The sequence below is a fragment of the Corella eumyota genome, chromosome 7 (genome assembly GCF_963082875.1).
Source record: "Corella eumyota chromosome 7, kaCorEumy4.1, whole genome shotgun sequence".
Classification (NCBI taxonomy): Eukaryota; Metazoa; Chordata; class Ascidiacea; order Phlebobranchia; family Corellidae; genus Corella; species Corella eumyota.
This window is the reverse complement of record NC_137496.1, coordinates 9439460-9466533: the sequence shown is the minus strand read 5'-3', so window position 1 is coordinate 9466533 and position 27074 is coordinate 9439460. Positions and strand designations below refer to the sequence as shown.

General features: G+C 30.1%; 2 protein-coding genes across 3 annotated transcripts; both read right to left on the bottom strand.

Moving 5' to 3' along the window:
- Nucleotides 1-1121: 1121 nt before the first annotated feature.
- Nucleotides 1122-4866, bottom strand: LOC145759983 (putative E3 ubiquitin-protein ligase HERC1). 2 transcript variants are annotated; one of them, XM_082573844.1, is made up of 5 exons: nucleotides 4734-4866; nucleotides 3945-4064; nucleotides 2819-2990; nucleotides 1804-1895; nucleotides 1122-1406 (listed from the first exon to the last, which is right to left on the bottom strand). In XM_082573844.1, the coding sequence occupies exons 2-5, from the start codon at nucleotides 4055-4057 to the stop codon at nucleotides 1319-1321; spliced, it is 465 nt and encodes a 154-aa protein (XP_082429970.1). In that variant the 5' UTR covers nucleotides 4058-4064; nucleotides 4734-4866; the 3' UTR covers nucleotides 1122-1318. The 2 variants fall into 2 exon arrangements, with proteins under 2 accessions (XP_082429970.1, XP_082429971.1); XM_082573845.1 differs by having other exon boundaries at nucleotides 3945-4059; nucleotides 4734-4826.
- On the bottom strand, nucleotides 4740-26620 carry LOC145759981 (putative E3 ubiquitin-protein ligase HERC1). The gene is made up of 19 exons (XM_082573842.1): nucleotides 26286-26620; nucleotides 25582-25716; nucleotides 24805-24907; nucleotides 23382-23566; nucleotides 22537-22711; nucleotides 22051-22124; nucleotides 21427-21563; nucleotides 20490-20613; nucleotides 19460-19631; nucleotides 17813-17952; nucleotides 16799-16960; nucleotides 15664-15779; nucleotides 15216-15306; nucleotides 9285-9429; nucleotides 8697-8868; nucleotides 7683-7808; nucleotides 6323-6463; nucleotides 5891-6003; nucleotides 4740-4886 (listed from the first exon to the last, which is right to left on the bottom strand). The coding sequence occupies exons 1-18, from the start codon at nucleotides 26553-26555 to the stop codon at nucleotides 5976-5978; spliced, it is 2496 nt and encodes an 831-aa protein (XP_082429968.1). The 5' UTR covers nucleotides 26556-26620; the 3' UTR covers nucleotides 4740-4886; nucleotides 5891-5975.
- Between the last annotated feature and the right edge of the window lie 454 nt (nucleotides 26621-27074).

Here is a 27074-nt window from a genome sequence, read left to right as displayed (position 1 = left end):
CTTGCAAAAAAATGCACTTTCAATCCACTGTTAGTCACCCTAACTCTCAAAAAATCATTTTTTAACAAATTTTGGGAACTTTTTTTTTCTTTCCAAAACAGCGATTTTCGGCATTATCTACAAGGGTATTTCAAAATTTTGTTATTCGTTTTTTTTTACCGCAAGATGTTGCATGAGAATCGTTTTTTTTTCGATAAAAACAAGATTTTTGAATGATTTTGATTAGTTTAAAAACGTTTAAATGACTTATAATAGGCCGTAAGTGCATTTTTCGCAACAAAATGAGCAATTTTTTTTTTCATTTTTGGCCAAATTTAGACGCGCATTGGTCTAACTAATATTCAAGATAAAACATTTCGCAAAAATTTCCAGTAGAACAAATTTTAAATTTTGTTTTAATTAGGTCACGTGACATTTAGAGAAACAACAAAACAATTCATGTACTCTTGTGTAACAAACTCGACTTTTTTGTTAATAAAACGTCACAGCAAGATATGTTTTTTTCATCAAAAAGCATAAAATATGGTCAGGTTTGTAGCACACTATTGCAAAAATAACTAAGATTATTTTATAAAAGAATTCATAAAAAATAAACTAAAGCTTTATGCTTTATTCTAAAAAATCGAACAAAAAACTGTTAAATTCACAGTTTGTCGACCAACGACTTAGCCAACGAAGGCTACAAAGTGGGTCTGATGACAGTTACATATATTAGGGTGCATTGGTTGTAACGTTACACTTTAATAATATGTTATTTTAACTAAAATGACAATAGCATGATTCTAACTTTAAGACTAAGTGAATTACCACCTTTTTTATTTAGAATGGTTCGTGAGACCTAAATCACAAATCCTGAAGTCAGAAACAAAAAAAAATTTAATCATTTTAAAGGCCTTTTTTCATTTAATAAATATTCCAAATATTTTAAATATAAGCAGTGAGGATCAAATAATAAACCTAGTGTTGCCAATCCAAGTGTTCCAACCTCTAAACCATGCTGCTGATAATATATAACTATTTTACATTTGATTTAAATAAATTAGACCTTTTTTTATTATATAAGCAAATTTCATCAACTCAAAAATCTAAAATAAATATAGTAAATAAAATAAAGTCTAAATAATAATGTATGCATTTTCCTATAATGTGCAATAAAAACACTTTAAGTTCCAAACAACAATACTGAATAAATAATACAAGTTTAACATGTTATTATACGCATAAAACAAATTAATATTATTTTCAAAAACAATAACAAAAAACGATTTTTTTTTTTTAACAAAATTTAAATTAATTTCTAAAAAATTTTAAAAATTAATTAAATTTCAGTGTCTTCTTCGTCATCAGTATTACGTAACAACATGTAATTGTCCATATCAATAGAACGACAATGTCGTATTGCGTACCTATATTTAAAAAATAACATTACTTTTATTATTTAAAATATATTAAAAGCTGCCATTTGTGTAATTTTGTGTTAGTTACAACACTGGGCTTTACCGCATGGGGTCCTGGGTTCAATCCACACTGCTTCCATGCTGTAAAACACTTAAATAAGGTGCTATAAACAATATAAACTCCTGCTGAGCCAGCACTTAATCAGCAGAATAATTACCAGGCAAATATTATCAATAATATCCCAAACTGACAAAGTCAACTCTAGACTGGGTTGGAGTAACAGACTTCTGAAAACCCAAATGTAAAGGAAAATTTTTCCAAAAATATACAAGTTTTATGAAATATTTGTAAAAAATAAAAAGTTTTTAAAATTAAAAAAAAAATTGATACAGTAACGGTAATTACCTCAATCTTCCAGCCATAACTTGCTGGCTAGAATAAGGAGGAAGTCGGAGCTGGAAAAAACAAGTCTGGCTAGTTGGTAGGCTATCAACAGGCTAAAAACATTAATAATACATTTGTTTAATAAAAAGAGTAAACGGTTCAAGGTAGCATCAAAAAAAACAAAAAAGGCTAAAATTTAAAAAAAAAGAAATGCGAAAACCAAGAAAAAGGTAAGGCGAGATATATTTTTATTCTTGATTTGGAAAGGTCCAATGCGCAACCTAAACATAGAGTAACATCAGTTACTCCGACCCAGTCTGGAGTTGCCTGTGGCAGTTTAGGATATTATAGAGATTATAATTGCTCGATAATTATGCTGCTGATTAAGTGCTGACTCAGCAGGAGTTCATACCGTTTATAGTGCCTTACTCATGGGCGCTACAGCATGAGCAGTGGGGATTGAACCCACGACCTCATGTGGTGTAACAAGTGTTTCTAACACCACACCATGCTGCCGGTTTTTAACACTAACCTATTATTCAGGGCTAAATTAACTAGTTTTTAAATTTCTATTTCAGCATTTTTAGGTTATTGACCGGCAGCGTGGTTTGTAGTCAGAAAACTTGGCTTCACGACATGAGGTCCTAGGTTTGATTTTCACTGCTCTTATGCGGTAGTGACCTTTAGTAAGGCACTATGAACAGTATAAACTCCTGCCTTGCCAAAAAAAAAACAATCTGCAGATTAATTATCAGAAAATTATAATAAATAGATTTCAAACTGCCAAAGGCAACTCAAGACTGGGTCGGAGTAATTAATGTTACTCTTTGTTTAGATCGCACATTCAACCTATCCACATCGAGTTTAAATAAATACATAAAAAAAATTGATATTAATATATATATTGTTCTTGTTACTTTTACAGTTACCACATTTTATTACATTAACAACTTTAAAAAAGCGCAAAATACACATGATCTCATATTTAAATAAAAAAATAAAATCTAATTTAAAAAATTATTGTAAAACAACTAACCCGGTCAATCTTCATAACTTGAAATCGTTGAGGCATGTCAGCGGCGCAAGCAGGTAGTCTTGATCTTCCAGAAACAAATTTGAGAAACAAGACTCTTTCCTCGTTGTCCAGATCCTCTAAAGTCTTCCACAACCAACTGATCAACTCCGAATCTTCATTTGTCTTCCTACATCTGCACAATTATTTAGTTTTTTGTTAAGAATGCCAGCAGCGTGGGGTAGTGGTTAGAACACTTGGCTTCGCTACATTAGGTACTGGGTTTGATCCCCAGTGCTTTCATGCTGTAGCGCCCTTGAGTAAGTTGCTATAAACAGCATAAACTCCTGATGAGCCAGCACTTAATCAGCAGCTCAATTATTAGACAACTATTATCTATAATATTCCAAACTGCAAAAGTCAACTTAAGACTGGGCCAGAGTAACTGGTGTTACTCTTATGTTTAGGTCATGAAATTGACCTGCCCAAAGAATAAATTAATGTGGAAAAAATATCACCTTGAAGTAATAGGTTTTATATTTTATTAAGAAAGGGTGTGCTGTTAAGCTATCTGTAAACGCCGGGCTTTAAGACGAATAGTGTGGTATTAGTGCGGCTCACAGTTGAAACCTTTTCGTGTGTTCAAGCTATCTGTAAACTTTGGGCTCAAAAGCGAATAGTGTGGCATTGGTGTGACTCAAACGCAAATCCTAGCGGCTTTTTATTTAATGCAATAACCAGTATACTGCCTTACCAGACCATTTTGTATTTTTAACTAAAAAATGGAATACTGTTGTGATGTGTTTAAGCTATCTGTAAATGACGGGCTTAAAAGTAAAAAATGTGGCATTGGTGGGGCTCAAACCAAATACCTTTTGGCTTGTAAGCTGATGCCATGACCGGTATACTACACTATTTTCTTTTTTTATAGCATGGCAACAGTGAGGATCAAACCTAACCAACTTGAATATCACAAAAACAATTCCACGGAAAAATGCTATTTTGCCAAAATTAAGACACTATTACCCCATTTTCCCCCAACCCTCTGGGAAATCCCCTTTAACTTTTTCAAAAAAAGTAGTTTTTGTAAACAAGTCTATTTAGTTAAATGGTTTTAGGGTATATGGGCAAATAAGGGTCAAGTTTTTACCTCATGTTAGTTTTTAAGACATTAAAATCCACGTCTGGAACTCCACAAACTAGTTGTTCCAATCTTGATGAAGTCAGCAAAGTTAAAAGTGGAAGTGCAATAATTCTCGACATTCCTTCTCTTACCCATGCGACATAAAAACACAATTTTTATATATATATACTAATTTTTTACATTTATTTATTCTCATTGTCGGAAGGTTGACTTCACGATCTAAACATAACGGTAACATAATTTACCCTGACCCATTCTCAAGTTGCATTTGGGGATTTAAGAGATTATAGATTTATAATTGCCTGATAATTATAAGCTTCTGAATAAGTGTTAACTTAGCAGAAGTTTATACCGTTTATAGCACCTTACTCATGGGCACTACACCATAAAAGCAGTGGAGATCAAACCCAGTACCATATGTAGTGTAGCCAAATGTTCTGACCACTACATCACGTTGCCAAGAAAAAAAGTTTATACTATGTTATGTTATAAATAGTTTATACTATGTTATAAATAAATAAGAAGTTTATATAAATAAGAAGTTTATAAATAAGAATAAATAAGAAGTTTATACTATGTTATAAATAGTATAAACTTCTGCTAAGCCAAATACCAATCAGCAGATTATTTATCAGCTAATAACAATTGATAAAAGATTTAGTTACATCATTAAACAAAAAAAATTTATTTTGGTTGTTAAAAACTAATACAAATCAAAAAAAAATTAACCCCCGTTTTACCCACTCATTTTCTGGGAATACCCTTTAATTTCAAAAAATTAAAAATAACAAAAACCTGTTTGTTAAATTAATGAAGTCGAAATTGTAAAGATTTTTCAGCGTAAAGTTTTCTGTTGTGAAATGTAAGAGGGATGCTGTCTCCTCCCAAAACAATTGATTTAAAATTTCCTTCCCACCCTTGCGCCTTGGAATTTTCAAGTGGAATTATCTAAAAAAAATTGTAAATTAAATTTTCTTTACAAAATTCAAAAAATTATAAGATTTGGTGTAAATTAGTTCCCCTTTAAATAAAGTTAAATTAGTTCCCCTTTAAATAAAGTTTAATTAGTTGCCCTTTAAATAAAGTTAAATTAGTTCCCCTTCAAATAAAGTTAAATCGGTTCCCCTTTAAAAATATTAAATTCAGTTCCCCTTTAAAAAAAAGTTTAAATTCAGTTCTCCTTTAAATAAAGTTAAAATTAGTTCCCCTTTAAATAAATTTAAATCGGTTCCCCTTTAAAAATATTAAATTCAGTTCCCCTTTAAATAAAGTTTAAAACAGTTCCTCTTTAAAAAAAAAAGTTTAAATTTAGTTCCCCTTTTAATAAAGTTAAATTAGTTCCCCTTTAAATAAAGTTAAATTAGTTCCCCCTTTAAATAAAGTTAAATAAGTTCCCCTTTAAATAAAGTTAAATTAGTTCCCCTTTAAATAAAGTTAAATAAGTTCCCCTTTAAATAAAGTTAAATTAGTTCCCCTTTAAATAAAGTTAAATAAGTTCCCCTTTAAATAAAGTTAAATTAGTTCCCCTTTAAATAAAGTTAAATAAGTTCCCCTTTAAATAAAGTTAAATTAGTTCCCCTTTAAATAAAGTTTAAATAAGTTCCCCTTTAAATAAAGTTAAATCGGTTCCCCTTTAAATAAAGTTAAATCGGTTCCCCTTTAAAAATATTAAATTCAGTTCTCCTTTAAATAAAGTTTAAATTCAGTTCCCCTTCAAATAAAGTTAAATTAGTTTCCCTTTAAATAAAGTTAAATCGGTTCCCCCTTAAAAATTTTAAATTAAGTTCCCCTTTAAATAAAGTTAAAATTTAGTTCCCCTTCAAAAATTTTAAATTCAGTTCCCCTTTAAATAAAGTTAAAATTCAGTTCCCCTTTAAATTAAAGTTCAATTAGTTTTTCTTAGATATATTTAAATTAGTTCCTGTTAAAAAATGTTGCGCAAGAAAACTTACATCACTAAAATTATGTTGATAAACACCAGATTCGTCGATTGTTCGAATCGCATGCGACATTTGAACAAATAGTTCATCACATTCTTCAATATCTTGAACTGTCATATTTAGTCCTTAAAAAATTAATAATTTAACAATTTAAAAAAAAATGTAATTGAATTAGATAAAAATTTAGAAATCGGCTTCACTAATTGAAGTTTTGGGTTCGGTCCCCACTGTTTTCATGCTAAAAACCCTCAACTTAGGTGCTATATAAATGGTATCAATTCATGCTAAGCCAATATTTAATTAGCAGCTCAATTATCAGGCAATCTTTTTTTCAATAATATCCTAGACTGCCAAAGTCAACTCGAGACTGGGTCAGGGTAACAAATGTTACTCTATGTTTAGGTCATAAAGTTAACCTTTAGTTTGAAATAAATTAAAAATTACCTGCAATTAGTTTCCATAAAAAAGGTGCGAAGTGAAGATCCAGAGGTTTTTTCGGTGCGAATCGCAACGCCAAATAATATCCCCAAAAATTTGTAAGATTCTGACAACGTTTCAGAGTTAATTGAAAGGTTAAAAACAAACCTTAAAAAATAAATAACTGGCATTACTTGTACTTCACAGTTTTAAAAAAAACTTGGATTCTAAAATACGAAAAAAATATAACAAAGACAAAATATACGAAAGAGAAACATAAATGTAATAGATTTTAAAAAGCCATGCAACGCGTCAAGTGTTATCAAAAAACAAAGATTATGACTTGGATCTAAATATTGCTCTAAAAATTCAACCTCATTTTTAGCGAATCGTTTTTTAAACTTTAATTTGTACCCTGCTCCAGTAATCAAGTTACAATACTGTAGTGATGTATAACATGGTTATAGTGTTTACATTTTTTCTAATAGGTTTTTGTTAGTTTATTTGAAAAAAATGTAAAGCTAGTTGTTAATTTAAAAAAAAAATTTTAAAATTATATGTACCCTTCATGGAACAAATAACCGGTCGATTGTTTTTTTAAACTTAGCGTATCATTTTTTTGTTAAATATATCAGAAATAGCGAACCAACTAAAAATAATTTCGGCAATAATAAACACTTGTGTATATTTATGTATTTCTATTTCAAACCGGTTTCGAACAAATTTAATTACATCAACAAAAATCAAGTAAATGTTGGTAACTATAGAGCATTTTATACCAATAACTTTTAAAGTTCTTACAATGCGTAAATTTAACTGCCTAAGTTCGTTAGTTGTTGCGCGATGTAGTTAAACTTCAGTAAGAAGCATAGTAGTTGTACATTTAAAAACTGCAACGCAAGGCGTCAAGTGTTATAAAAAACAAAAATCATAATCGATTTTTAAACGTTATTCAGACCCCGCCCTTTATATTTCAAAAGCTACCACATTTTATAAGAAACATCATGGAGAAATTAATAAAACACTTTCTACATGAAGTCCTCGGTTTGATTCCCGTTGCTTTTATGTTGAAGTACTAGTAAGTAAGGTGCTGTAAATGATGAAACACCAACTAAGCTTAAAGCTAATCAGTAGATTAAATTACAGGCAATTATTATCAATAATATTTTCAACTGCTATGGTAACATATTTTATTTTTGCGGTCAGCTATTACTACATAATAGATAAATAAATGCTAAAAAAATGAAAAAGTAACATTCTTAATTCAAAACTAACTTTAAGACATCTTTTAAAGAATCAAAGTTCAAACCGAAGTATCTTAATATTAATTATCATATCATTAGTGAAAACTTAACAATTTAAAAAAAATAATTTAAAATCTTCTAACCTGCTATTTGCAAATGAAGAACCAGTTGAGTCAACTGAACAATATTTAGAAAGAAAATAATTTAGTTTTGAAAATGTTTTTTCGCAAAGATCAACACAGTAAGCTTTTTGCCAAGCTATCACATGTCTAAAATAAACAACATTTATTTATTTTTTAATTTATTTATCACCAAATTACCAACAAAATTCTAAAATCTACCAGAAAAATACTAAAATACCAACAAAATACCAAAGTTTACCAGTAACATACTAAAATACCAACAAAATTCTAAAGAATTTTCAGTAACATATTAAAATACCAACAAAATTCTAAAATTTACCAGTAAAATACAAACATACCAACAAAATACAAAAATACCAACAAAATACAAAAATTTACAAGTAAAATACAAAAATGCCAACACAATACTAAAATACCAACAAAATACTAAAATACCAACAAAATACTAAAATACCAACAAAATACAAAAATACCAACAAAATACTAAAATACAAACAAAATACAAAACTACCAACAAAATACTAAAAAACAAACAAAATTTTTAAATTTTTCAGTAACATCCAACAAAATTCTAAAATTGTTTAGTAACATACTAAAATACCAACAAAATTCTAAACTTTACCAGAAAAATACTAAAATACCAACAAAATACAAAAATGCCAACAAAATACTAAAATACCTACAAATTTTAAAATTTTTCAGTAAGATACTAATATACCAATAAATAATAAATTTATAAAAATGACCAGTAAAATACCGAAATACCATCAAAATACTAAAATACCAAAAAAATACAAAAATACCAACAAAATTCTAAAATTTACCAGAAAAATACTAAAATACCAACAAAATATAAAAATTTACAAGTAAAATACAAAAATGCCAACAAAATACTAAAATACCTACAAAATTCTAAAATTTACCAAAAAAATACTAAAATACCAAAAAAATACAAAAATACCAACAAAATTCAAAAATTTACCATTGAAATTTAGAACAAATTGTTTAAAATACCTGTCAAGTGGAAAAGCAGTCCATGCAACACTATGAGAAGTTCCAGCTGAGATTTGTTGAACGTATAAACCCGATAATGTTGAGATTTTGTTGGGGGTTGATATCGGACTGGTTGTATGACCTAACCCACATTGACCCATTGCATTATAACCCCAAGAAAAAACTTCGTTTGCTGTTAACCAAAAAAAATGAATTAAATACCAAAAATTTCTGAAATCAGTTACAAAAATTAAGAAAATCAACAAAAAAAATATTACAAAAAAAAATTTTAAATTTGGAAAAAAAAATTATAATGTTTACCTTAAAATTGTAGTGATTAAAAAAAGTAACAAAATTAAATTGAAATAAAAAAATTCACCAAAAAGAATAAGAATAAAAAGGTTTAAAAAATCGAGGTAAAATTTACAAAATACATAAAATTCAAACAAATAAAAAATTTTTAAAAATTCTGAGTTAACCAAAAATAAATTCCAAATTACACAAAAGTAAATTTTGTTTTTTTAAAATAAAAATACCGTAAAATAAAAAAAAATTTTAATTTTTTCAAACGCGTGGTACAATAAATAACATAAACAAAAAAAATATTACTATGTGAAAGTGCAAGGCAATGTCCATCCCCCGAACATAAATCCACTATTTTAGTAAAAACTAGTTCTTCGATTAAACTCGGTTTCATTTGGGTAACATCTGCTGAACCACACCCCAAACAGGCCCCACAACCCCATGAATATATCTACAAAAAATTTAATAATACGTTAACAGGTTAAATACAAATTTAAATTAATAAATTAACAGATCTTTTTTTTGTATAAATCTTTAGGTTGATTTGACAATCTAAACATAGAGTAACAACTGCTATCCCAACCCAGTCTCAAGTTACCTTTGGCAGTTTAAGATAATATGGATTATAATTGCCTGATAATTATGCTGCTGATTAAGTGCTGGCTTAGCAAAAGTTCATACTGTTTATAGCGCCTTACTCAAGGGTAATACAGCATGAGAGCAATGGGGATTGAACCCATGACCTCATGTAGCATTGGAAATGTTATCTGATACCTACACATTGTAAAAAAAAGTTAATGATATATTATCGATAACAAATTTTTATAAAAATGTTAAAGCAATGTGTAACTCTGATACTCCATCAACAATAAAACATTTTTTATTAACCCCATTTTACTACAACCCTTTTTAGAAAATACCCTTTTCTTTTTAAAAAAAGTTGACTTTTTTGGTAATAGTCGTTTTGAAATTTTAGTTTTATGAAAATATGTTTATTCAGTAAAATGTTTTGTTTTTTAAAGAAAAGACAACAAATCTTAGTTAGAAATCATCTAACCCCTAATTAAAACAACTAATCGATAGCCCGCCCTACAGTCAGAATTTTAACTGTCATAATATAGTCACAACTCTCATTTTTTAGGAAATATTTTTTAGCAATAATTTACCGGGCACCACAAATGGCAGTTTTGTTTAATTTGTAGGCCTATAAAATAAGCCTACATATATATGTATATATTGTCAACCAATTCCAATGATATATTAATTACAAACAACAAAAAAATTATGCAAACATTGTTAAGAATATATTTTGTATGTTTATTTTGTGTTATCTTTTGTAGATTGAAAGTTTTTCTTGTAGTAACTTAATGTTAAGTTATGCTTTTGTTTATGTATGCTATTGTAGTTCTCTTCTATTTGGTTCAGTGATTTTTTCCCTTTCTCTATTAGGTTCTCTTTTGTGTTTTGTGTTTAACAATTAGTTCATTATAGTTTGTGCTTGCTAGGGGTTAGACCTATTTTTATTAGTGCATGCAACCTTATATGTTTTGTTATTTAATTAATGCATGTTATTTATATTCTATTTGAATAAGTAATAAGAAATAAATAATCTGGTTTTTCAATGGTAGCAGAGGATGGTTACTGAAATATAGAAATGTCATCAGTATCCAGAAAATCTCCTCCCAAGTTTGGGGAGGAAACCAGCTATAGTGCGTGGAGGAAAAAGATTGACATGTGGCAGCTAATTACTCCAGTAGATAAAAAAGAACAAGGAATAGTAGTTCTTTTGGAAGCCTTAGAGGGGAATCAAAAGGCTGAAAAAGCTGTGGAAGAACTTAGTACTATACAGTTACATGCAACCGATGGTCTAGAAAAAATTCTTGTTAAATTAGATTCTGCTTTCAAAAGTGAAAAAGTAGATGATGCGTATGGTTCTTATCGGGCATTTAATGATTACGTAAAACCTGAACATTTATCTATGAGTGATTACATTTTGGAATTCGAACATTTGTACCATAAAATGTCTTCAAATGAAATGGTTTTACCTGATTCTGTGTTAGGATTTAAATTAATTGATGGAGCCAATTTAAATGACAATGAACGAAGGTTGGTTCTAACAATGGTTAGCGATCTCAAATTTGTTAGTATTAAGTCTGCACTGAAACGAATATTTGAAAATTCATATCAATCTACTTCTACTATGACAATAAAGCAAGAAGCCTTTTACTCTAAAGAAAGATTTCGAAATCGAGATTATAAAAAGTCGAAATATTTTGATCCAAAAAAGAATTTTAATAAATTAGATAAATTTGGAAACATTACAAGGTGTGTTATCTGCGATTCTATTATGCATTGGGCAGCCAAGTGTCCTCATAACACAAGACCTTATAAAGAAAAATTTCCTGCTTCAATTAAGGAAGTTGAAGATGTCAGTGTTGTCCTCTTCAGTAAAATTTCGAGTGCAAGCGAAATATTTATGTGTGAAACAATGGGATCTGCTGTCCTAGATACAGCATGTACTAAAACAGTTTGTGGTATCAAGTGGTACACAAATTATATTGATCACTTAAGTAAAGAGATGAGAAACAAGATTTTAAGTGCTGCAAGTTGTACTAGTTTTCGTTTTGGTGATGGAAGACAAGTAGTTTCATTTAAAAAATCACGCATTCCTGCAAGTATTGGTGACAAATTTTGCTTCATTGATGTAGAAATTATAAAAGAAGATTTGCCTCTACTTCTCAGCAAATCCTCTTTAAAGAAAGCTAATTCAAAGATTGACCTTAAAAATGATAAAATAGAGATGTTCGGTAAAAATATTAATGTGTTTTTTTCCACCAATGGCCATTATTGTATAGATATTACTCCTAAGAACAAGGTATTGACAAAACCAAGAGAAGAAATTCTGTTGTCCAAAGATATGTCGCCTCCTGAACAAAAGAAAGTTGTTCAAAAGCTTCACAAACAATTTGGCCATGCTTCAGCCACAAACTTGGAACGACTACTTGAAAATGCAAATGCATTAACCAAAGAGCTTTCGATTGTTATTAAAGAAGAAATTTCAAAATGTGATATTTGTTTAAGACACAAGAAAAATGTTCCGAGATCTGTTGTGGGGTTACCATGGGCTCAACAGTTTAACGAAACAGTAGCAATGGACTTACATGAGCTAGAACCAAATTTATGGTTTTTCCATATGATAGATATGTTTACTCGTTATAGTAATGCTGTAATTATACGCAACAAGACTTCCACTGTTATTGCTAACAACTTTCTGAAACATTGGATTAGTTTGTTTGGTGCTCCCCGTAATGTTTTAAGTGATAATGGAAGAGAATTTAATAATGAAGAGTTTCATGATTTGTGTGGAAATTTTAATATTTCTGTTCTTACAACCCCGTCTTATTCTCCTTGGAGTAATGGACTTTGTGAAAGACACAATGCAGTTTTGACTGAAACCTTACTAAAGACCAAAAGTGATGTTAAATGTAATTGGGATATAGCTTTGGCGTGGTCATTAAGCGCTAAAAATGCAATGATTAATAGTCATGGATTTAGTGCGAATCAATTGGTTTTTGGACAAAATAGTAATTTACCCTCCACTATTGACGACAAGCTTCCAGCTTTAGAGGGTAAAACACAAAGTATGACAGTAGGTGCACACATATCAGCGTTACATAGTGCCAGAAGGGCATTTATTGAAACAGAATCTTCAGAGAAGATTAGAAGGGCATTAAGAAAACAAACAAGAAGAAATGGAGAAACTTTTCTTATTGGAGAGAAAGTGTACTACAAGCGGGAGGATGTTAATGTTTGGAAAGGTCCTGCAAATGTTTTAGGTCAAGATGGCCCTATTGTTTTCATAAGACATGGTGGGCAATACATAAAAGCACACACCTGTAGGGTTCAGCGCATAAATGAAAATCAAAGTGATTTAGATGATCAAGAAGAAATAACTCCTTTAAGAATTCAACCCAAGACTCAAAATGATAATGATATTATTACAAAGCCTTGTTCTAAAAAACAAATTCCAATTGAGGAATCGTCATCCGAAGAAGAATTAGAAAAGCCTAACCAAGTAGAAGATCCTTCTCATTTAGCAATTCAACCTCTAAAATTAAAGCTATTTACCGGCCAAACAGTTCAATTTAATAATGAACATGGAATAGAATGTACAGCTTCAATTCTAAATAGAGCAGGTAAAGCAACTGGACGATACAAAAATGCTTATAATGTAAAATTTATTGAACCTGAAGATCTAAGAAACACAAATACATGGATAAATTTTGACAAGGTCCAAAATTTTAAAGTAATGAGGTCTGAAACACAAACTGAAGAGATCCAAGAAGTATCCAGTGACTTATTTTATGATGCAAAAATAGCTGAATTGAATAGCTGGAAAGCAAATGGTGTTTATAAAGAAGTAAAACATACAGGCCAACACTGTATATCAGTGCGTTGGATTTGTTCAATAAAAGAAAAAGACGATCAAAAGATTGCAAAAGCTCGCCTTGTGGCTAGAGGCTTTGAAGAACTAAATAAGGAAAAACTAATAAAGGAATCTCCTACTTGCTCTAAAGATGCTCTAAGAATGATTATTTCCCTGTCATTACAAAAGAATTGGCAAGTAAAAAGCATTGATATAAAAACAGCATTTTTACAGGGTGATTTAGTTGAACGAGAGATTTTACTGAAACCACCGATAGAGTCAAACTGTCCCAAAGACATTGTTTGGAAGCTTCAAAAATGTGTTTACGGTTTAGCTGATGCATCGAAGGCTTGGTACAATAAGGTCCGTAACTTTATGTTTGAAGCAGGTGCCAAAATATCGAAAATGGATTCTGCTTTATTTTATTGGCACAATGGAAAACAGTTATATGGAATGATTTCTGTTTATGTTGATGATTTTCTGTGGTCAGGAACAGAAAATTTTGAAAAAACAGTAATAAAAAATTTACGACAAACATTTAAAATTGGAGAGGAAAATAAAAATCAGTTTAAATATATTGGTTTAAACATCTTTCAAAGTAACCAAGGTATAACTTTGACACAGAAATCATATGTCGATAGTCTCAAACAAATACAGATTAATTTAAACCATTTAACCACAAATGAGGACACAATAACATCAGCAGAAAGGGATGAATTGCGTTCAAGGATAGGACAACTTCTATGGTTAAGTGGACAGACTAGACCTGATGTTAGTTTTGACGTCTGTATGTTGTCGACTAATTTTGAAGATGTAAAAATCAAAGATTTAATTGCTTGCAACAAAGTTATAAGAAAGGTTCAATCCAAAGAACTGTTTTTAACCTTTAGGAATTTGGGAGATACTAAAGATCTTAAAATTGTGGTGTATACAGATGCAGCTTTTGCAAACCTAAGAAATGGAGGAAGTCAAGGAGGTTATTTGATTTTTCTTGTTGGTAAAGACCATACTTGTAATCTGTTGAGCTGGCAATCGAAAAGAATTCGGCGTGTTACAAGAAGTACTCTGGCTGCAGAAACCCTAGCTCTTTCAGATGGAATTGAAGCAGCATTATTTATAAATGCTTTGTTTTCTGAATTATATTATGGAGAAGTTAAGTTTGACAAATTACCAATTGTGGGAATTACAGATAATCATTCATTATATGATGCTGTATATTCCACAAAAAGTGTTATTGATAAAAGACTTCGTATTGATGTTGGATCACTTCGAGAAATGATTGCAAGAAAAGAAGTTAACGAAATCAAGTGGGTTAATACCAAAGACCAACTTGCTGACTGTTTGACAAAGCATGGGGTGCATGGCATGCTATTAAGTTCAGTGATACAAAAGGGAATGCTTTCTTTTATTTAAAAAAAGAAATAGTGAGTTTGTTAAGAATATATTTTGTATGTTTATTTCGTGTTATCTTTTGTAGATTGAAAGTTTTTCTTGTAGTAACTTAATGTTAAGTTATGCTTTTGTTTATGTATGCTATTGTAGTTCTCTTCTATTTGGTTCAGTGATTTTTTCCCTTTCTCTATTAGGTTCTCTTTTGTGTTTTGTGTTTAACAATTAGTTCATTATAGTTTGTGCTTGCTAGGGGTTAGACCTATTTTTATTAGTGCATGCAACCTTATATGTTTTGTTATTTAATTAATGCATGTTATTTATATTCTATTTGAATAAGTAATAAGAAATAAATAATCTGGTTTTTCAAAATTAATTATTTCAATTTTTTTCTTTTATCCGAAAAAATAATTTTATTTTACCTGGCCAGCATTAGTAAGAGCTAAAGAATATTGGCTTCCGGCACAAAGTTTTCTTACTAAAATTCCACTCAACTCTTCAATAACTTGAGGCCTGTTAGATTTAAAAGTTAAATATATAAGGTACAATTTTCAATTTATAATTTTTTTAAATATTAAAATTATCGACAGCGTGGTGTAGAGGTAAAAACACTTGCTACACCACCATTAGGTCGTTGGTTCAATCCCCACTGCTTTCATGCTGTAGTGCTCTTAAGTAAGGCTACAAAGGGTATAAACTCCTGGCAATTACATTCTATAATATTCCAAACTGCCACAGGCAACTCGAGACTGGGTCGGAGTAACTGATGTTACTCTATGTTTAAGTCGCGCATTCGAATTTTCCACATTAAGGATAGAAGTTTATACAAAAAAAAGCAATTCTAAAGATCCTTTTTTTAAATTTACAAACCTATAAACTCTGGCTGTGTCTCCATGGCCTAACTTTCCATTATCCCCTGCTCCAAAACTCCAAACTGTAGCACGATCTTGTGATAACACTAAGGTATGAGAACTTCCACACACCACCTAAAAAATAAAATTATTTTATGTAAAAAGAGTAAGTATAGAAAATCGGTTAAAGTTATTTTAAAAAAATAAGAACTGTTGTTAATTTTATCATATTTAAAATAATAGGTAAATAGTTAATATAAATTGGTAAGTCGATTTAATTAGAAATTATTTTTTGGACTAAATGTTGTGTAAAACGAACAAAAATTAAAATTGGCTATTCAATTAATTTTTTTTGTATATTATTTATGCTCAATGTGGGAAGGTCGAATGCACAACCTAAACATAGAGCAACATTTGTTACCTTGGCCCAGTTTTGAGTTGCCGTGGTAGTTTGAAATATTTTAGATTATAACTGCTCGTTAATTAAACTGCTGATTACTATTGGCTCAGCGGAAGTTCATACCGCTTATAGCACCTTACTCAAGGGCGCTACAGTACAAGTGCAATGGGAATTGAACCCACAACCTCATGTGGTGTAGCAAGTGACAAATGTAAAAAGAAGCCCTTTCTATACAAAAATGAAAATGTAAACATTTTTTTTTACAAAAGCATAAAATAAAAGTAAAATTAGTTCATTTTTTTTTCTATTTATTATGACCTACAGAAAATCAGTCAATTGGTGAACTAATAAAAGCTACAAAGTATAACATAAGTTACAAGAAAGTAAATCTAAACCTCATGATATAAGAAGTGCCTTAACTATTACTTTTTTGTATTTATTTATCCTTATTGTAAAAAGGTCAACTTTATGGCCCAAACATAAAGTAACATTAGTTACCCAAACCAAGTGTTTGGTTAGCTTTGGCAGTTCGAAATATTAATAATTATAATTGCCCGATAATTGAATGTCAATTTTTTGGGGGGCGCCGTAGAAGTATATTTTATTTATAGAGCCTTAATCAAGAGCGCTACAACATGAAAGCAGTTAGGATTAAACCCAGGACCTCGTGCACTAAAACCAAGTGTTTTAACAACTGCACCATGTTGCTATACCTTAATACCTCCAATAATAAAAAAACTTTAAAAAAACTTACAGCCAAGGCATTTGTGATTTCCTTTACTAGGGTAGGCACGTTTTTGCTAGTGTTGTCTCCTAATCCCAATCTACCGTAATCTCCTTCTCCCCATGTGAATACTTGACCATCTTTTGTTACGCATGCAGAGTGGCGATAACCAGCAGATATACAAGTCACAACCTAACAAAATTTGACTTCATGAAAAAACCTTTTTTTTGATTAAAGTCATATATTAGCGATATTTTTATACTCAAAAATTAATAAAGTTGGTGTCACCAAACACAAAAATAATTTTAACTTTAAATGATTTCACCTATTTTTTGAGTTGTACAACTTTTTAAAAAAAATTTAAATTAATTAAAAAAAAAGAAAAGGGAAGCCCTGTTTGTGATGATGTAGTAAGTACTAGCTTGTATACATTCACTATGCTACTTAGTACTTTCTACGTCACACAAAAAATATGGTAACCTGGTTTTTTATGTTAATCATTTTCCAGTATTTTTGAAAATTAAATTGTAGGTACTACAGACATTTTTTTAAGGTTTTAAAGGCATTTTATCATTATTTGTCAACCATACTAACATGCTATATACATCACTTACAAAATTACAAAACTCTGTAACACATTTTAACATATTTATTTTTTAAACTCAAAAAATTTTGTTTGATCGAATTCTTTAAAAAAGTATTTTTTTAATTTTTAACTAAATTTTTTTTTTAATCAATTGTTTTTAATTTAGTAAAATCGATATTGTTGAAATTTTTATTGACAAAATTGAACAAACAAACTCATTTATTTAAGCTTAAATTGCATTAAGTTAAAAATTTTTATTAAAATATTAAGTAATTTAAAATCAATTTTTTTTTTTTCTTTTTTTAAATCAAATTTTAACCATTTTTTTCAATTTTTTAGAATTTTCTTATAAAATTAAAGGACCAAAATTATTTTGATTAAGTTAAAATCCAGTTAATTTATAAACTAAAACAAAAAATTAAAAAAAAAAATCAATATAATTTATTTAAAAAACTAACCCTTTGTAGAAGGGGTCCCTCAATAATTTTAGGGGATTTTTGGGTTAAACTTGACCCATGACCCAATTTTCCATAATCCCCGTCACCCCAAGAATAAATATTTCCTTCCGAGCTCAATGCAAAAGAATGACCATCGGAACCTAAAAAATAAATATAAACTTCTATTTTACTGCCAATGAGACATTTTTTTAATAATATTCTTTTAAGCTAAACCTTTCGGCTCACGTTAACTGTTTGTAACTCAACAAAAAAAAGTTACGTTCTCAAAACCAGTGAATTTAGAAGTTACGTAATATTTACGAGATAGCTCTCTCGCAATGTAGCCTATGCGAATATAGTAGTACGCTTGTTGATAAACAATAGTCGTCAAACAAGATTGTTTTAAGTTTGCGACTTAACTGAACACCGACAGTTGTTTTGCAGACATCATCTTAGTCTTCAAATAAAAATACCCTTACCCCAACCCTATCTAAGTTTTTTAATTAGCAGACAGGCCCCCAACGAAGTGTGTTGTTATATAGCGGACACATCCGCACATTGTAAAGGTACAATGTTTTTTAACAACAAACTTAGATAGGGTTGGGGTAAGGGTATATATATTTGAAGATTCAGATGATAAAACACAACAATCTTAGTGCGTAGGAGAGTTACGTACAAGCTATAAGTAAATTTGGGAGGTACGTAGTGTTTATCAGTTTTGTCTGGGTACGGACAGTTAACGTGAACCAACCTTTCTTTAGGAAATTCTCTTAAATTTACCAAAACAATGTTGACATTTCGTTAAATTTGGTTTATGAATTGTTCTATATAAAAACATGATTTTTAGTAATATAAACGAATATTAAGATAAACAATACTGTAATGATAACAACTATTGCTTATTTGAATAACATTTCGAGTTATTTAATTTTTAAATTTAACATATGCTGAGGACCTTAGCAATTAAACTAGGTCTTACTTTATTAAAATAGTTTTAAAAAAATGCATAAAACCAGGGTTAATACCTAAAACTGTTAAAAAGTTTAATTTTGAATATTTTAATTTTTTTTAATTAATAACATAATTTATTTTTGTTCACAATTTTAAGAACTTGTGTACTTGATTTTCAAATTAAATTATTACCTTTGGTTTTTTTCATATACTCTAAATTTATATATATATATATATACCGGCAGAGTGATGTAGTACTGGCAACATGGTGTAGTGGTAAGAACACTTGCTACACCACACATGAGGTCGTGGGTCCAATCCCCACTGATCTAATGCTGTAATGCCCTTGAGTAAGGCGCTATAAACTCTTGCTGAGCCAGCACTTGATCAGCAGCATAATTACAGTGGAATTATAATCTATAATATCTCAAACTGCCACAGGCAACTTAAGACTGGGTCAGAGTAACTGATGTTACTCTATGTTTAAGTCGCGCATTCGACTTTTCCACATCGAGAACAAAGATATATACAAAAAAAATATATATATTTGAATCCTAACTATATAATAAATATCTATCTAATAAAAAAAGAATTAGAATTTCATAATCGCAAAATTTGTTAAATATAGTTTCTGATACTTTTACGATTCTCACATCTCTTATTTTTCTTATCCTAAAATTGTTTAAAAACTGTGAGGTAAATAATTTATTTTCCTACCTTTGGAAGATGAAATTTTGCGAACAACCTGATTGGCTCCAAACTTAACTTCCTTTAAAGCTGATTGGTTGTTTGAATCACCCAAACCCAATCGACCGTAACTGCCCTTTCCACATGAGTGCACATGGCCGGACGATAAAATAACGAAAGTACAGTATTGGCCAGCTTCAACCTTTTAAAATGTGATTTAGTTTGAAAAAAAAGATTCTAGTTAACAAAATATTTTAAATTACTTTTACTTAACCGTACTTAGAAAATCACTTTTTTTTTACTTACTTAACGGTACTTAGAAAATCACTTTTTTTTTACTTACTTAACGGTACTTAGAAAATTAGGACCGTAGTAAGCAAAAGAGTTAACACAACCATTAAATATAAGAGAGAAAATTAGCTAGGACTGTAAAGTACGAAAGAGAATTAGCTAGGATCGTAAAATATGAAAAAAAAATTAGCTAGGACCGTAAAATATATGAAAATGAAAATTAGCTAGGACTGTAAAGTACAAGAGAGAATTAGCAAGGACTGTAAAGTATAAGAAAGAATTAGCTAGGCCTGTAAAATATAAGAAAGAAAATTAACTAGAATCGTGAAATATGAGAATGAAAATTAGCTAGGACCGTAAAATATGAGAAAGAAAATAAGCTAAGACTGTAAAATATGAGAAAAAAAATAAGCTAGGACCGTAAAATATAAGAAAGAAAATTAGCTAGGACTGTAAAATATGAGAAAGAAAATTAGCTAGGACTGTAAAATATGAGAAAGAAAATTAGCTAGGACTGTAAAGTACGAGAGAAAATTAGTTAGGACCGTAAAGTACAAGAGAGAATAAGCTAGGCAAGTAAATTTAAGCCAGAGTTTATAGGTTTGTAAATTAATAATTTTAAAATACAGCACATGGAATATATAAATAACATTGATTGAATAAATTGCATGAATTAAATGATTGCAAAAATATAGCAGAAAAAGTATTAAAATATATTAAAAAAATAAAGTATATTAAAAAATAGCAGAAAAAGTATTAAAATATTTACCAGTTGTGCATTTGCAAAACTCTCCACTTTTTTGGGCTGTAGAATCTTTTCCGAGCCACATTCAGCAAGCTGGTGTGAGGAATTACTACCCCATGCAAAAACATCTGAAGTGATATTTTCAACTCTGCGAAAATTAAATTTTTTTATATATTTTTTATACATATTTGATAGCTTGCCCTATAGTCATCATGTCAATTGTCATATTTTAGTCAAAACCCTTAACTAATATTTGCCCAAGATAATTTACCTGCGCACCACAAATAGCAGTTTTATTTATTTTTTAAGGCCTATAAATTGGACACATATTTATGTATATAAATAAAAATCGGTCACTAAACTTTATTATATATAGATATCCCAATGCAAAAAGGCCGACTTTACAACCTAAACATAGAGTAACATTTTTTTTTGTATATATCTTTATTCTCGATGTGGAAAAGTCGAATGTGCGAATTAAACATAGAGCAACATTAGTTACTCCGACCCAGTCTCGAGTTGCCTGTGGCAGTTTGGGATATTATAGATTATAATTGCCCGTTAATTTAACTGCTAATTAAGTGCTGGCTTAGCAGAAGTTCATACCGTTTAAAGCGCCTTGCCTTACTCAAGGGCTCTACAGCATTAGAGCAGTGGGGATTGAACCCACGACCTCGCTATGGTGTAGCAAGTGTTCTTACCACTACAACACGCTTCCGGTTTTGTAGCTTTGACCTAGACTTAAGGTGACCTAACTGTTTTTATACATTATAAACTTAATGAAATTGTACGATATGTAATTTGTTATAATATTTATTGCTCAAAAAAAAAATTATTTATGCATTAAATAAATAATTTTTTTGTTAAAAACCTCATGCCAAAATTTTATGTTTTGAAAATTTTGATGCTGAGAAAATATATACAGTTTAAATCCAACACAATTTTAAAGTTTATTTTTTACCTTTCTGCACCTATGTCTGTACAGGACTTCACATAATCTCTGGATAGATTTACCAACTTTTGCATTAGTAACATCGCTGTTTCGTTTATTAACTGAAATTCTTTTCCTAAATTTTCGCTTACATCTTTCGTTTTATTCTAAAAAGATTAAAAAATGCCCTTTTTTATTAAATTAGAAAAAAAATATGCTCAAAAATTGTATTTTAATAAAATTATAGTCAAGTCAAATTCGCAATAACCCCTCCAAACAAAATTTATTAAAATTTAGAAAATAATATTCTTAAAAATCTAATAAATTAAAACTATTGCCAAAAATCAGATTTAAAAAACAAGAATTTAACAACTTTAGATTTTCTCGTAATGAAAATATTTAAACCGCTCACCACAAATGGCAGTTTTTTTTAATTTTTGGCCTATAAATTAAATATAATTTGTCCATTAACCTCTATTACTGATTACCAAAAAATTTGTCAAAAACTAATTTTTTTCAACCAATTAACTAATTCTTGTTCTACATCCATTTTTTCTTTTTTACATTTTTTTGGGGGTTTATTTTTACCCATAAAAATACCCAAAAAAAATTAAAAAACATGTTAATTTGTTAAAAAAATTAACTTTTACTTACATCAGATTGTGAGCACATTTGTAAAACATGTTGTACTAGTTTGTTAAAAACAATAGCTCCACGATGATCTTGTGCTAATAAAAATATCAAAAAACTATATAAATTTAAAATTTAATTTAAAAACTAATAAACAACAAAATCCGTTTTAAATATATTTATTCACAATGTGGAAAGACTGACTTCACGGCCTGAACATAGAGTAACATTTCTTCACGGCCTGAACATAGAGTAACATTTGTTATTAGCAGAAGTTTATACCGTTTATAGTGCCTACTCAAAAGAGCTACAGCATGAGAGCAGTGAAGATTAAACCTAGGACCTAATGTAGTGAAGCTATGTTTTCTGACCACTACACAACTCTGCCTTATTAATTATAATTGCCAAATAATTAATCTGCCAAACAATTTTTGGCTCTGCAAGAATTTCACTTATATTTTTAAACAAATTAAATTAAAATATTTTAATTTGAAATGTATATAGATATACCATTACACAAAGAGCTTTGGTTGATTTGAGATAGTGACATATCAACCCAGTCCAACATATGTTTAAGAGAACCACGTTGACAAGCCAGTAACAGTAAAAGTTCGCAAGAAATTTGACGAGCGGATGGATTGGCTCCAGAATCAAATTTAACAAGGCTCACAAGAAAGTCACAAACCTAAATAAGGTAATAAGTTAAAATTGTAACAGAACGACAAAGTAAATGGATCACATGGATTGTTTATTTTTACATTTATTTTTCCCTGATGTAGAAAGGTCGATTTGTGACCCAAGCATAATCAGTTACCCTAACCCTATCTTGAGTTGCATTTGGCAGTATGGAATAGTAAATATAATATTATGCCGATAATTATTGTACTGATTAAGTGTTGGCTCAGCAGGAGTTCATACCGCTTATAGCGCTTTACTTAAGGATGCTACTGCATAAGAGCGGTAGGGATCAAACCCAGGACCTCATGTATTAAAGATAAGTGTTCAAACAACATATTTTTCAGACAACAAAAACAAAAAATCGGCAGCGTGGTGTGGTGGTAAAAACACTTGCTACACCATCATGAGGTCATGGGTTAAATCCTCACTGCTCTCATGCTGTAGCGCCCATGAGTAAGGCAGTATAACTGGTACAAATTCCTGCTGAGCCAGCACTTAATCAGCAGCATAATTACTGAGCAATTATAATCTTCCTTAAATCCCAAACTGCTAAAGTCAACTCGAGACTGGGTCAGAGTAACTGATGTTACTTTATGTTAAGGTTACGCATTTGACCTTCTTACATCGAAGATAAAGATATAGCCTATACAAAAAAAATAATATTAATAATAAATTACTTGTTGCAAACAGTCGAGACCCATGCCAGAAATCCTGCTATCATCTGCTAGAGATAATGGAGGAAGATTGAAGACAACATCATACGCTGTCTGGAGAACATCCGAGCAAATGGAGGAAGCCAAGGAGGGTTGCTCCCAGCTGTGTCGGATTAGGGTAAAAAGAAGGCGAAGACCGGTTCTGACTCCTGAAAAAAAATTTTTTTTTGTATTTTTTTTCTTTGAGGTTATAGGTTTTATGTTTTTGTAAGATGTGCTGTTGGATATGTTTTTAACCTTTTGTGGCATTGGCAAGACTTGAACCCAGAACCATTGGACTAGTAGTACGGTGCCATGACCAATATATTACACTACCGAACTTTTTTATATCGCTTTGAAGTGATAGATTTTGTATTTTAATTGAAAAAGAATGTGCTGTTGTAACATGTTGGAGCTATTTGTAAATGCCGGGCTAAGTGCTTAAACCCGAAACCAATAGGCCTGTAATTTGATGCCATGACTGGTATATCACATTACCGGATCTTTTTTTAATTTTTGAATGCCAGTAATGGTAACAATTTATATATATATCATGAAGTTTAAATCGATATATTTGTATGTTCAAGTTAAAGACCCTCAAAAATAAAACTGCCATTTGTGGTGCAAGGTAAATTAGTTCAGTCAAATATCAGATAAGTGATATTATGGTTACTGGCCAACTGCCTAAAAAGTGTATGAACAATATGGCTTAGTTTAACTGTTAATGGCTTAAACAGTCAATGTAGTTTTCATAAGTTGACACAACTGATTGTTTTAACAGATAAGAATTTAATTTACTAATATACAACTCGAATTTTAACCAACTGAAATTTTAGCTGTATTTTTAATTGCTCACCATACAGACTGCATTTTAATTGTTGTAATATAGTCGCAACTAATATACGCCTGTAGTAATTTAACAGTGCACCACAAATGGCAGTTTGCATATTATGTATATCATAAAGGCCTATTGGACTTGCTAATAAATATATTGTCCACTTAACGTCATTATAGATTTCAATTACAAATTAACATGTATATATATATATGGTCGACTACTGAATTTGTTTATTTTTAGTTTACTACTTACAAAAAAACAATCACGAAATTTAATCATTAAAAATTTAATACTTTTATTTTGTTATTTTTTAGTTTATATATTTATTTTTGATATAGAATGGCTTAAACATATAGGAAGTGTTTTGCAAACCAAGTTTTATTATAATTGACCCATATTTAATTTACCAATTGATTTTGGCTCGGCAGAAGTTCAAACTGTTTAAATTTAAGGGTACTACAGAATAAAAGCAATGAGAATCGAACCCAAAACCTGAATTGATAAAGCCAAGTGTAGTAACCACTAAACTACAACTATTTTACAATTGCTCGAAATACAAAAAAAACATACCCATTTCAATAAGTGCTTCAGAACCCCCCATTTTATTAAGATCCACATTTTTAAAGGACTTTCCATTGTTATCTGTGGTTGCAACATCTTTAGTATTTTCAAACTGTAAAAAAAAAAATTTTGAATGAATATTTTAAATTTACAACCTCATATTTTTTTTGTATATTTATCCATAATGTGAAAAAGACAATCTCCATAGTCTAAACATGGAGTGGTATTTGTTACACAGACCCGGTTTTAAATTTACTTTGTAGTTTTTAATATTATTGCCAAATAATATTAAATATCTGCTAATTGGTTTTTAGCTCAGCAGAAGCTCAAACCATTTCTCCAGCCTTACTTAAAATTATTTACACCATGAAAGCAGTGAGAATCAAACCCAAAATCTAAATGAGAGCAGTGAGAATCAAACCCAACATCTAAACTACTGCCAGCGTGGTATAGTATTACACTTGCTACACCACCATGAGGTCATTGGTTCAATCCCCACTGCTCTAATGCTGTAGCGCCTTTGAGTAAGGCGCTATAAACGGTATGAACTCCTGCTGGGCCAGCACTCAATCAGCAGCATAATTATTGGGCAATTATAATCTATATAATATCCTAAACTTCTAAAGGCAACACAAGACTGGGTCAGCATAACTGATGTTACTCTATGTTTAGGTTGCGCATTCGCCTTTTCACATTAAGAATAAAGATATATACAAAAAAAATAAAAAAACCAGCTGCACAACATTGCCAAAAAATTTGTTTATGTTTAGTTCTAGATTTTTTTACCAATAATCTTTTTTCATCCTTGCGCTGATGAGACTTAATAGCACAAGCATAAAATAGTCTTTGCAAAATTGTAAGCCGCTTCTTGAAAAAAAATCCAAAAATTGAATCCTCACAGCTAGAACAACTTAAACTCATCTAAAAATAAATCAAAAGTACTGTTACCATTAATCTATTGACAAAATAAAACATATTTATATTTTTTGTATTTATTTATATTTGATGTAATAAGGTTGACTTCATGGCCCAAACGTAGAGTAACATTTGTTACCCTGACCCAGTCTTATGTTGACTTTTGTAGTTTAAAATAGTATAATATAGATGACAAATGCCCGATAATTAGTACGCCAATGGGTTTTGAGATTAGCAGAAGACATGAAGTCTTGAGTTCAATCCCCACTGCTCTACTACTGTAGCACCCCTGAGTAGGGCGCTATAAAGGGTATAAACTTCTGCTGAGTCAACACATAATCAGCATCTCAATTATCACACAATTATAAATCTATAATATCCCAAACTGCAAAAAGTAACTCGAGACTGGGTCAGAATATCATATGTTACTTTATGTTTAAGTATTAAAATCAACCACCTAAAATTGAGGATAAATAAATATATAAAAAAATTCTCATATGGTGAAACCAAGTGTTCTAACCACTACAACACGCTGCCAACCAAAACTGACTTATCTAAAATAATAGTAAACAAACCTGCTTTTTTTGCAAAGATTTTAAGTAATGTTCCTGTTCAGCAACGGTAGGGCACCCCGCCTGAAAGTTCAGCAAACTAATTTCTGGATCAACAGAATCATCGGAATTTGAAACATAAATAATTTCCTTGTGATGTAATAATTGCTCGTACAGCTGGTTGACCCCATTTCGTGTAAATATTAACTTTAAGCTATCTTCTTTAAGTTGAATGTAATCCCAATTTGAGTTTAAATAATCCAGCCATTGCAGCTTGGTTGATAAGTTGTCCATATCGTTAGTTTTTTTTAATTTTTTTGTAAACAAACAAGACAGAAATCAGCATTTTAACAAACAAAAATGGCTTGAACCTGAATTCAAAAAAAATTTAATAATATTAAAAAATGAAAGGTACCAAATCATACATAAATGGTAACAAAAATCCCAGAATGCGCGAAAAGAAGAAATTTTATATTTTTCATACTTTTTTCTTGTATAATTTTACTGTCGGTTATTCCGACCCAGTTTCAAGTTGCCTTTAGCAGTTTAAAATATTATAGATTATAATTGCCCGATAATTATGCTGCTAATTAAGTGCTGGCTTAGCAGAAGTTTATCTCGTTTATAGTGCCTCACTCAAGGGTGCTCAGCATGAGCGCAGTTAGGATTGCACCCACAACCTCATGTAGCCGTTTTTTTTACTTCATATTGTTCTTCGACTTTTATAGTCGATTTTAAATCAACAATTAAGGTAAATGCATGTCATAAATTGTTGTTAACATTTTTATTAATTCCGTATTCCTGTATTTTCAA